At 54.1% G+C, this 12,417-nt stretch overlaps 1 protein-coding gene across 6 annotated transcripts in view; it reads left to right on the top strand.

The window, feature by feature from the left end:
• Positions 1-12,417, top strand: part of IFT140 (intraflagellar transport 140) — a 70,394-nt gene that overhangs the window by 25,746 nt on the left and 32,231 nt on the right. For all 6 annotated transcript variants that reach the window (XM_060123428.1, XM_060123429.1, XM_060123426.1 and 3 more), the window contains 6 exons: positions 1,719-1,846; positions 3,407-3,524; positions 5,857-5,987; positions 6,387-6,555; positions 7,874-8,005; positions 11,705-11,904. In XM_060123428.1, coding sequence (XP_059979411.1) covers positions 1,719-1,846; positions 3,407-3,524; positions 5,857-5,987; positions 6,387-6,555; positions 7,874-8,005; positions 11,705-11,904 — 878 coding nt within the window. The remainder of the gene's footprint in view (positions 1-1,718; positions 1,847-3,406; positions 3,525-5,856; positions 5,988-6,386; positions 6,556-7,873; positions 8,006-11,704; positions 11,905-12,417) is intronic.

Raw genomic sequence — 12,417 nt, 5'->3', positions numbered from 1 at the left:
AATTCAGGGTAGAATTGGGGCAAAGGTCAACAGAGTCCAGGCTGTGGATTGAAGTCGGTGGGAGCGTTACTTCCTGCAGAACTCAAAGGTGTATTATTATGTATATCCCTTGAGGAACCAGGACCTGCCCCAAGGCTGCTCCTCCCTTGTTTCTGCATTCCCTCCCTAAGATCATTAATTGCTGAGGCCTGTTCTAGGACCAGCACTGTGGCCAGGCTTAGATCACAAAATGGCTTAGGCTAAAATGGGTCCTCTTATGTCAAGAATACCAGTCCTGGTTTTCTTTCTCCAGGAACCCCCAACCACCACCCCGCCCCAGCCTATATCCTTGCACCAGAGCCAGCTGGAAACACTGCTCTGGAGGCAGGAGCCCAGGCCACGCTCTGAAGCTGGGGTTGGGAATTGGGACATATCATTGAGGCAGTGTGGAAGGAGAGGAGGTCAGGTTTGCACTGCGTACAACGTGTCAGGAGCGGCAGAGGAGAGGTCGAGCAGAGGAGGCTGAGAGCCTCGCTCTGTCCTCACCAGTGAGCCTGTCCTCACCGTGAGCCATTGCCTGTGACTGTTGTTTGCTTGTTCCACAAACGTATACTAACCTCCCTACTGGGTGCATCAACATGAAGATCAGATTCCTCAGCTTGGAACTCACCCCCATGCTGTTTATTGCTCACTCTGAGTTTCCTGGACGGGTTATGCAGCTTCCTGGCCTGCTCCTCAAGTCTCTGTGCCTGGCACTAGGAGTCTACTAAGTTCTGTTGGAACGCCCCCCCACCCCCAGTTGTCCAGCCTGCTCCCCGCTACCCCTGCACTGGGACCAGGCCTCCACCTGCCGCCCACTCACTGTTGGGGTGCCCTGCTCCCAGCCCAGCACCATGCCACGCAGACACTTACTGGGCGCTGCTTGAATTGAGCCAGGAGCCTCTCTCAGCTCCAAGGACAAGGGTCGGTCCATGCACAAGACACACGAAAGCCTAAGCTCTGTGCAGGCCTGACTGTAGTCACTCTTTCCAAAATGCTCTTAAAGTAAGAGTGACACTTTAAAACCCTCCAGAGTCTTCCAACTTCACGTAGAACAAAATCTGGCTCTCCACCTTGGCCTGCACTGATTACCCACTTGGCCTCTGCTCACTGCCCACCTCGGGGGCCACCCCTTGGCCACCACATTCCTTCCTGCTGTGCTGGCTCCTCCTTGTCCTGGAAAGCCAGGCTCAGCTCTCCAATAGGTGGCTCCTTCTCCCCAGTCTCAGTTCAGGTTTGCCCCACAGACAAGACCTGTTTCTCAGGCATTTACTGACGTATGATGTACACACAGGAAAGCAAGCATGTTGTGTGTGCAGCTCAGTGAGTTTTCACAGATGGACGTATCCGTGACACGACCACCATCCCTTCCACTCACGGCCTCCCCTGGATGTGACCACTTAGAGGACACTAGCCACACAGTCAGTTTCATTGGGGCTTTAACATAAGACCTTGCAGGCAGTACCTCCTGGACCAACCCAAGCAGGTGGAATTCAATGTCTCGCCACCTTGATAGTTTTGTTTTAGCATTCTGTCCGTCACCTGTCTACACTTGCTCAGGTTGAGTTATGTGCGTACTTGCTTGTTGACCTGGCTGCTACCTGTCTCCCCCTCTGAACGTAAGCATCAGGGATCCCCCCGGGGCAGGGCCCTGTGAATAAAGCCTCCCTGAATTTCCTGTTCCCTCCTTTTTTCTTCAGGGGACTGTGAAACAACTCCTGCCATTTTCCGAAACAGAGGGGAACCCATGCTTCTTTGACATCTGTGGAAATTTCCTGGTTGTAGGGACAGACTTGGCTCACTTTAAAAGCTTTGATCTATCCCGAAGGTACAGTGTTTGTCCAAATAAAAGTATTATATTTTTAAAATTAGTCAGGAGGTAGTGTGGTGGGTAGAAAATGGAGAGGAGGAAGCAAACTACTTATGTTCTCATTTCAACATTAATGTGCAACTTACTTTTTTGAAATGTCTTATGTCTTGATTTAAATTCTTCATCTTTGCATGAAGGGTAAGGGACCAGCATCACTATGTGATGGACACATGACAGTGCATTTGTCAAAATCCATAGAACTTTACAGCTCAAAGTGAGCCTTAATGTCTGCAAATTTAAAAAATCAGTTCAGGGGATCCCAGGATGGAATGCAGACGAGGCAGGACTACCCACCATTCGTGAGTGTGTGGAACTGCCTCCCTGGGAACCAGGTGCCGCCTGGGTCACCCTGGCACCGAGTGGGACCGTGAGACTAAGGGCTAAGGGGCCGCACGCAGCATGTGCTCTGCAGACGAAGTCAGTTCCCACGGGGCTCGGGGAGCAGTACCCACACTGCCATCCAGGCTGGACATGAGCAGCCGAGGGATGGGATGGGAGCCCGAGGGAGCCAGCTTCTCGCCTGGGTGGGAGGTTCCAGATCAGCAGGGGTGGAGGCTGGAGTGACCCCTGTGCTGGTGCATCCAAGGTGGAGATGTGAGTCTGAAGTAGAGTGCAGCTTCACGTAGATGCAGGTGGATGCGTATAAAGTTACCATGGCTACGAGGATACACACCAGTCAGTATACACACAGCCTTGCTCTGTCAGCCGTGGGGGCCTGAGGGCAATGACACCCCAAGAGCAACGAGCACATCCCGTGCCCGGATATGGGTCTCTAAGTCCTGCAGTAAAGGGAACTGATCTCCTCGGAGAAATGATGCTGGGACTGATACTGGGACTGAAGCAGGAAATACACCAAATGAGCCTGGAGACTCTGTCCCAGCCCAGAGGGGCCCAGGGAGACGAGACAATTAAATGTCAAGTGGGGCCTGGACAGGGGGCCTAGGACAGACAGAGGACACTAGGAGAAAAGTAAGGAAATGTGAATAAAGCAAAAAAAATCATAATGAGATATCTCTACAAGCCAGCGTTGTTTCTAATGGCAACAAACTGAAACAACTAAACAGGGAATTAATTAAATAAATTTTAGTTTGTCCACACAGCGGAAAAGCACACAGCTGTAATGAAGTATGGGCAGCAGAGACCCCGGCCAGCTGTGCTGTGGGGACGATGAAGCAGCCTTAATAAGCTGCTCCTGTGTGAGACAGGGACAAAATACGTGTTCGTGTTTGTTCACAGAAACAGAATTTTAAAACCTCACCCACCAAGTAGCAGATTGTTATGTTGTACAGCTGAAACTAAGATAACGTGTGTGTCAATTATACCTTGACAAAAAAAATGTAAAAATAAAAAATCACCCTATGTCTGAGCTCAGCCCATTTCCTGGGTCTCACATTACCGAAGTGAGAGCAGTTGGGCCCAAGCGGAGCTCAGTTCTCTGGGCCCAGGTTCCAGGCTGCAAGGAGAAGGGGCGCCTGCCATCCCACGGCGGTGCCACTGAGACCGTGTCCCTCCCCGCAGAGAGGCGAAGGTGCACTGCAGCTGCAAGAGCCTGGCAGGGCTGGTCCCGGGCGTTGGGGGCATGGCCTCCCTCAGGTGCAATGCCAGCGGCAGCAAGATCAGCATCCTCCTCAGCAAGGTGAGTCCGCTCGTGCGCACAGCTCCTCCCACCCCTCCAGCTGGCCTTTGTGTGCCCCACACCCCGCGCTCTTGACGTCCCCTCCTCCCTGGCCGGGCGGAGTGGTGGGGGAGCTTTCTGTCTGGCCTCTCCTCTTGCCTGGGGCCACCCTTCGCCTCCCCACCTTCCTTCACTCCCTGTTTCATCAGGAGCAGTGGTTTCTGCTTTGCAGAGACCCTCACCTCTTCCCTTTTCTGCCTCTTTCCATCACCCGACTAAATTCTCTGGGCACCAGGGGTGATGACTGTGGAAGGACCTTGGAGCCTCTTGCTTAGAGAAACACACGACGTGGGTGTGAAGGAGGCAGGTGGCTGGGTTGCCTGTTCTGGAGGAGCTACTGCCTTCCCACCTGGCAGTGTCTGTTCATGCTCTCCTCATGCATTCACTCACACGTTCATTTGCTCACTCATTCACTCACACATTCGCTCACTTATTTATTCACTCATTCTCTCAGTCGTTCATTTAAGAGTGGATTGCTGGTTGCCCTCCATGTACCACACACTTTGCTGGCCACTGTAAACACAAACTGATCGGTTAAATCGGGGAATCGGCCCCTCCCCTCGGAGAAGCAGACTCGAGTAAATTTTTACATGGTGAGAGCTGAGAGGAGAGGTGAAGGGCTGGAGGTCAGTGGTAGGTGGAACAGCTCTCAAGAGTTCCGGAGGCTTCCAGGGGAGGTGGAGGTTGAGCCCAGGTGTGGGCTCGCCAGGTGGGCAAGTGATGGGGGCACAGCCCCGCCAAGGCGTCAGAGTGCGACCCCGTGGCAGAAGCATGGCTTCACCAAGGTCTCTGGTCACTGGCAGAGGGGGAGGCCCAGGCTGAGTGGTCAGTGGGCTATCACAAGGTGGAAGATCCCTTGGGGCCCATCACAGCCATACTTGGCTGTAGGGCAGGGAGGGACAGGGTCTGAGAGGAGCTGGGTGAGGAGCCTTTGGGGGACGGAGGGGGGTCCTGTCTGGTTGTTGAGTTAAGGGATTTGAAGGGCGGCCTGTGGGCAGTTAGACACAAGCCTGAGTCTCAGCCAGGAGGTCTGGCTGGAGGTGGGGGTCCTACCAGCCGGAGGCCAGGGTGGACCTGGGGAGGCTGAGGGAGGGGAAGCAGCTGAGCTGATGGGGAGAGACAGGCAGGCACCGCACACCAGGCAGTCCTGGGTCACTCATTGCTTCAGTGGCCAGGACACTGCCCGGGTATCCACACACAGGCAGGAGACACCCACACAGGAGGTAGGCAGGGTATCGGGACGTGGTGCTGGGCAGTCCCGGGAAGGGCATTTTCCTTGGTGCTGGGTGTGGACGCTGGTGAGAAGTGCGGACTGCTGAGTGACCATTGTCTCCGGAGGCCTGATTCTAAAGAGCAGAGCGAGCTTGAGGGAGCTCAACGCTCAGACCAGGGTCAGGAATGCTCGCCCTGGTGAAAGAAAAAAATCAAAGAAAGAAAAGTTGAGCTAGGTTGAGGGGGCTTGCAGTGAAAGATAGCTCCCCTGCCCCACTGGCACTCCCCAGGGGAGGAAAGGCTGGGAGAAGCAGGAGGAGGAGGATGGGATGAAGCCCCTCTCCTTGCAGACGGGGGCAGGGTGGGCGTGGTGTCTGGGGTGGAGACTGAGTCCTGGACAATCTTACCGTGTCCCAGACACTTCGTTGTTTGTCATTTTGCTTAGGGAATTGTGATGACTAGAAGCTTGCGTTTTTATTTAGTCAAACCTATCGATGATTTTTAATTTGTGATTTCTTCCATTGCTTTTAAGCTTACAGTATTTTCTTTTGTCTAAGATATCGGTAATTTTTCATTTTCTTGCCTTTCTTTTCTTAAGTAAGCACGTCCCTTTACCGTCCCGGTATCTGTGGGGATAAAGGTTTAACAGTCTACATGAGTTCTTGGCATTTTGCCCCAACAACCAAGCTGGTTCCCTTTTCTCAGCTTTTCTGAAGCTTCTTTATGGTGTTTACTTCATTTTTACTCACTTGCGTGAGAATTCGTTTATCAGAATCTCGGTCCCTCCTTGTGCCCATGGTTAATCCACCTCAGGTAAGATGACATCACACTCACGTCTGTATTAAGAACAGCTAGACAGCCATAGTCGACCTGCACAGTCTGAGAATTTGTCTTCAGTTTTCTGAAATTAGAAAGTAGTAAATCCATAGCCATTTCAGCAGGATGAACGTAAGCTGACGTTCGAATTACGAATGCTGGAGGCCCGCTCATGGGAGCGGCTGGGTGGATGACCCGGGCATCTCTTCCAGGCGTGTGGCTCTCAGTGGGCGGGTACCCTGAGCTCCAGCTCTCTCTTCCCCAGGCTGACAACAGCCCCGATTCCAGAATCTGCTTCTACGATGTGGAAATGGACACAGTGACCATCCTCGACTTCAAGAGGGGACAGATAGATCAGAGAGAGACGTTGTCCTTTAATGGACAGGAGACTAAGAAGTAAGATTGTGGTTTGGGAGGATTTTGTTGAAAAAAATGTTGAAAACGATGTTCAGTTACTTGTTGGCTTCGAGGCAGGTTGTCGCTAAGTTTACTTCACCCTTGGAAGAGCTCAGAGATCACGAGTGGTGGAAACCAGAGGTGAAATAGAAACAAACTCCCCTGGTCAGTCGGGGTGGACTTGAGTCTCTAATCTGTTTTCCAGGTTCTAAGGTTCTGGAGTCATGGGGTCGGAACTCGAGCTTCTGAAAGGGCTGCAACTCGAGTGTCCACAAGGGCAGCCTGAGTCTTGGGGCACAGAGGGCCCATCAGCATCTCTGTTGGCATGGAGAGTGTTTCTGAAAACACAGTGGGGCATTTGATGTACCACGTGTGTGAGGGTCTGTCTCTCTCTTTCAGAAGCCAGGCCCTTGCAGATGAGAGGCTGACGAATCTCGTGCCTGTGAGCCACTTCTGGGATCAGAGTGAGCCCAGGCTGTTTGTGTGTGAAGCCTTGCAGGAAGTGCCGGGCGCCCCGCTGCAGCCAACGGACAGGAAGGCCCTGGGCGAGGCCAGCACAGGCCCCACGGTACCACATGCTGTCGCCTTTGTGTTTAGATTGGTGGGGACGTGGCAGGCTCTGTCTTCCCAACATGGTCCACAGGGAAGTTCTGGGGAATGGATTCAGGAGAGCAAGCGCTCACCCCCAGGATGCCGGGGGACACCTATCCCCTCTGGGTTGACACTGAGGGCTGGCCCCACCCTCTGTCACGTGCCATTTTCTCTCGGCAGCTCAGAGCTCTTTATCAAAACAGTTAACGTGAACTTACCCCTTGATGTCAGCTCATCCTGTGGGGTCCAGTTACTGAGGCCGACTCCTCAGTCATCCCCCGAACAATTGGCCCCCTCGCCCCTGTCTCCACCCCAACCCCCGGCTTTGCAGGGCGTCCCTCCCCAAAACTGGTGACTCTCGGGCCCAGGACTCCAATACTTTCCAAGTCTTGGGTCCTGCAGGATACCCAGTGATCCCTGAGAAAGCCCGGGGGCTGCATGCGCCTCTCTGTGACCCAGAGGGATCTTTCGTAGGGTCCTCAGTAGGTCAGCAAAGGCCCGCCGGCCCTAGAGCTTCAGGTGATTTGTGTCCCTGCCAAAGGGACTTCCCTCCAGGATGTGAGAGGCTGGATCCCCTGAGGCTACCAGCAGCGGGTTTCCACACCCTGATGTTTTCAGAAGCAAATCGGTCTCTGGGTCTGAAACATGAGTGGCGAGAGGGGCCCTGTTGGCATCTGTGTCACTGGAGTGGAGACTCGAAGATGAGAGAGAGGATCTAGTGACGAGCAAGTTGGGGGCACTTGCTCCCACTTGGAGGGTGGGGGCATGGCCGGCGAAGGGCTCCTGGTCTTGGGTGAAGTTGGTGAGGAGACGCAGGCACTCACACAGCAGGGCAGCCACCAGCCCCTCGGCCTCCGCGTCTCCTGGGTAGAAGGGTCTGCGGCCGAGTCCTGCAGGACAGGGTCCCGCCGAGCATCGGCCTCTCCACTGTCCCTGCCTGAGAGCAGAGCAGAGTCTCCATGTCAAAGTCAAGAAACTGAAGGGGCTACTCTTGAAGCTCCTGAGCTTCACTCACCAGCGCGGGTGGAAGGGTTAGTTTTCACCACAAGGTCAGCGAGATGGGTCTAGTGGCTCCCAGGCCGGACGAGGTGTGTCCTCCAGGAGGGGCGTCAGAGAATAGCGGAGCCTCGTGTCGTTGCTGTGTGCCCCGAGGAGGAAGGGGGTTATCTGTGTGCCTATGTGTTGGCCCCTCTACTTTCTTTGTGTTTTATGTAAATATCCCAGCAGTGAAAATGGGATTGGACGAGATTCAGGAAAGTTATTGCCAAACTAAGACAGAACGTCTCCCTCTGCAGGCAGACGTGCTGGTCCTGTCTTTCTTCGTCTCTGAAGAGCACGGCTTCCTGTTGCAGGACAGCTTCCTCCGGCCTCCCGTCTTCCAGGCGCTCCTGGGAATCCAAGTGCCCCATTATTACTTCATGAGAAAGGTGGGAGCCTCTATGTGTGCGGCCGTGTCTCAGGCCCTCCTCCCCACCGGGGCTCTTCCGTTAAACAAGCAAACCGTGTGCCCTGATTTGTCGCCTGAGATGCCCGCAGATCCGAGGTTTCTGTGTGGGGAAAGGCAGGCAGGCAGCAGTGCTGCTGAGGGTTGTCCCTTCCGGCGTCCCCCAAAGGCACCGTACCCTTCCACTTTCCTGTCTTCTTTTTAAAAATTCTAGCTGTTTTTTTAAAAGTACGTATTCCTATATTCACTGTAGGAAATTCAGAAGCTTCAAATAAAGAAATAAAGACCGAGGATGCTGCAAATCTCCGTGGTCGCAGCCCCCAGAGATGGTTGCTAGGAAAGGCTGGCAGGCAGCCTTTCAGGAGAGGTCTTGTCCTTTGCCCACGTGTGTGTGCGTTACATACACTGGTTGTTTTTATTTTTTTATTTTTATTTATTTTTTTAATGTGGACCGTTTTTAAAGTCTTCACTGAATTTGTTACACTGTTGCTTCTGTTTTATGTTTTGGTGTTTTGGCCCTGAGGCATGTGGGATCTTAGCTCTCCCACCAGGGATCGAACCCGCACCCCCGCATTGGAAGGCGAAGTCCCAAACACTGGACCACCAGGGAAGTCCCACGGGTGTGTTTTTAAATTTTTGATCAAACAGGGTTGTTTTCAGCACACACCACCCACCCCCTCCCCCACCGCCAACAAGGGTATTTTGGATGAGTTATTTGCCTTCCCTGGAACCTGGTATCCACGTCCCCACGGTCCCTCCTAGACCTGAAATCAGCCATCCTCTGCCCTGAGATGCCGTGCTGATCACGGGGGTGGGTGCATCTGGGGGGTAGGGGTGGCGGAATGTCCAGACGAGTTGAAACACTGGCTGAGCCACCTGTTCTCAGCCGGGCGCCAACACCGCCTGCACAGAGGAGGCGCGGCTGCGCTGGGACCTGAAGGCTGCAGCCTGTCGTTCGTGCCTTCCGTTCTGCAGGACTGTGAATGCGCTGGCCGCTGCTGCTCCTATTCTCGTAAAATCTGCAGACTCCTCCCCGTCGTCAGCTCTTTGGGCTCCCCTGCCGCGTCTTTCTTTACTGTTGTGTCAGAAGAAGGACTGAAGTATGTAGACTTTTACTTGGATATTTTTTGGCTCTTAGCATAGGGTGATTTAAAATCAACCCTAAACATGAACTCTGTATTTTTTGCCGTTAGCAAGTGTTCTTTTTTTAGCCAGGGGTAAGGGCAGACCCCAGAGGACCCCCAGAGATGGTGGACATGCCATCTGAGCTTGGCTATCTCTGCCAGCTCCAGAGCTGAGGCCCCTTGCCTGTGTGAACGGCTATCTGCTCAGAAGCCAGGACGCAGGTCTCCCCGGGCCCCTCCCAGGGTTATTACTGACCTGAAGAGGTTTGGCAGGAAGGCCCAGGGTGGGCTCTCTGCTCTTTGTTCTGTGACTGTCATGGGCGAGCCGTGTGGGTCTGTGGGTCTCAGGCTGTGCTGAAGCCCTCGTGCAACGTGCCCCCGAGACCACAGGCCAGGGTTGCCCCTGGGAACAGTATCCCCAGCCATCGAGGTCGGCAGCGAATAGTCTTTTCTGCACTTTGACTTGTGATCCGTTGCAGTGAACTTTGTGAGGCTGTGTGGTTTCGATTCCAGGACCCCCTGCGCTCCGTCCATGCAGGTTTTCTGAGTTTCCTCTTTTGAATAGACCAGTGCCTCCAGACCAGCATTTTTCTGAATTTCATTCTTATTTAGTGCTTTTATACGTTTTCATTTCTCTTTGATTTGAGACTCAAAACGTAGAGACAGCCTTTGAGCTCCTTCTCTTGGGCGTCTCCCTCGTCTTCACGCCTGGGCTTGTTTCCCTCAGTCTGAGCACCATCCTCCCCTCCGCCAGCCCCTCAGCTCTCTTCCCCCCGAGCATCCACTTGGAGCTGTTGGCCCAGCAGAGGCCTGCGTGATGCTCCTCCCTGTTACCTGAGCTTTGCAGTTGCCCCAAGATGTGGTTTTCTTTGTTTTAAGCGACAGCTGTCTGTGTGCTGACACCTCCCACCTCACATGCTCCAGCTTTGTCAGGGGCCTGGCAGGGCATCAGCTCCTCCGTTGGGGCAGCACGAACAGTCTTGTCTCCTAATGCTTGCGGTGAGGAAGTATTTCACTTACCTGCGTTTGCAACACAGGAAGTCTTATTCATTTGATCTCTCAGTGCGGGAGAGGAGGGGCCTACGCAGCCTATTTCCCTGAAGCGCCTGGCGTCCCGAGGTTCCTGTCCGCACACTCAAGGGTGTGGTGTCAGTCGAACAGCCCTGGGCCCCCAGCTCCCACATGTGTCCAGGGCAGGCGGCTCATCCCCTCAAGAGCAGAACCCAAGGTGAATGCAGGCAGGGGGCACCGTGAGCTGTGACCGTGGGTACACTTGTTTCTGTGAGAATTCCTGCGTGTGCTCGCGGGGAGCAGGGCTCTAATGAGGACGGGGCATCAGACCCACAGCAAGGCTGACGGAGGTCAGGCTGCTGTCTCGTGATTTGTGACACCACAGCAGACAGCAAGTACCACCCCCCATGGTTTTTGTGTCCACGTTTTCTGAAGGTTTCCCACTCAGTGCAAAATCAGCCCAAACTTGAGGACTCAGCTTCCCGCCGGATGTGACCCCACCACTCGGCCACAAACCCTGACCAGGGCTGCTCTTGGCCTCTGCTTATGCTCTGCTCTGTGCCTGGAGGGTCTCCCCGTCCACACCTGGGTCTGATAAATCCTACCAGGGTTTCAAGGCCCAGATCAAGTGCCCCCAAAGTTGGGGGCTACAGTTGAACTTCAGAAGGATCCGTGACACAGGAGCTTCTGGGAACTGAGTCAGAGGCAGGTGGTGAAGGAGTCAGAGTCACAGCAGATACGAAACTGCCAGGGTAGGGGAGTGGGGTCCAAGGAGATGGATCATGAACTCTCTACACGAGGGAGCCTGTGTAATCAGACGAATGGACGCTGCAGAGAGAGAGCAAGCCAGGTGGGAGACCAAGGGGTGTGTGTGCGGATCCAGCCCAGGGGTGAGTGGAGGGCATGGAACCCCGTCTAGCTGGGAGGAGGGAAGTGGACTTGAGAAGGATTTGTGGCTGGAGCTGGTGCAGAAGGCATGGTCCAGACAGTGCACTAAACTGTGCTTGTGCTGGGACCACAGGATTTCCTTCCTCTGCCTGCATTGGGGGTGTGGCAGGGGTGGGGGGTGGGCTGCACTAGGTGAAGGTTCTGAGAAGCACCAGCAGAGGGCTCACCACCACTAATCCAGGTTACATTTTGGAAACTTCTACCTGCAGTGATGCTGGCGTCGATTTTAATACCCTCTGCACATGTACACAGGTCTGACTTGATAGTAAAAGCTCTTTCTAGGAATTTTACAAATGGTCCTGGGAGGTAGGGATTTTCATGCCTGTTCACGGCTGTTGAGCAGCTGATGTTAGTGCCTTAGCGGCTGGCAGGTCCCTGTGCGTTGACAGCCTGCGTCACCCGCTGTCTGAAGCCAGAGCCCCAAGTTCTGGTAACTTCAGGGGGCCTGCGGACATGCGTTGTGTTTGCCGAGAGCATTGCTGAATATGGGGTCTGTGTGCAGAGGGTCCCCGCAGCTGACGAGTAGCCCCAGGGAGAGGCCCGGGGTGGGCCCTGGCTTTACAGGGATCCACAAATTAACAGTGCCCTTTGTCGTTCAGCCGGGAGAAGTGGACCTCGAGGACCAGGTGGACTCCGGGTCCCAGCGCATCCCCCAGACGGTGGGCAGGAGGCCCCTGCGGGACTTCGTGGGGCTAGAAGACTGTGACAAGCCCACGCAGGACGCCATGCTCAACTTCACCTTCTTCCTGGCTGTCGGGGACATGGACGAAGCCTTCCGGTCCATCAAGCTCATCAAAAGGTGAGGGTTCTGCTCGCGAGGTGTGCCGCACCCAACTCCCTGTGACCCTCCTTCGGGTCTCTTCCCTCCCCACGAGTCTCATCGTCGCTGACTCTTCTTGGTGTTCCTGGTGTCTCATGGGTTTTCACTCAAGGGGATGCTGGTGCTGGTGGAAACCCTGTTGTATATGGGCACCTGGCTGGCCTCGCAATGCTTGGTGTCTCGTGGGCTGTGATTTAGTTGTTTTGATTTACTTTACAGTGGACACTTCCTAGTTGAAAGTTCTGCCGTTGCTAAATATTTATAACATCTGTCTGTCCAGGAATAATTGCACTAAACAGAAAAGTTTTTTTTGTTTTTTGTTTTTGGCTGCGTTGGGTCTTCGTTGCTGCGCACAGGCTTTCTCTAGTTGGCGGTGAACGGGGGCTACTTTTCCTTGCGGTGCGTAGGCTTCTCATTGCAGTGGCTTCTCTTGTTGCGGAGCATGGGCTCTAGGCACCCGAGCTTCAGTAGTTGTGGCACACAGGCTCAGGA

The sequence above is a fragment of the Lagenorhynchus albirostris genome, chromosome 15 (genome assembly GCF_949774975.1).
Source record: "Lagenorhynchus albirostris chromosome 15, mLagAlb1.1, whole genome shotgun sequence".
Taxonomy (NCBI): domain Eukaryota; kingdom Metazoa; phylum Chordata; class Mammalia; order Artiodactyla; family Delphinidae; genus Lagenorhynchus; species Lagenorhynchus albirostris.
Note: the sequence above shows the minus strand (reverse complement) of the source record. Positions and strands in the feature narration are given on the sequence as shown.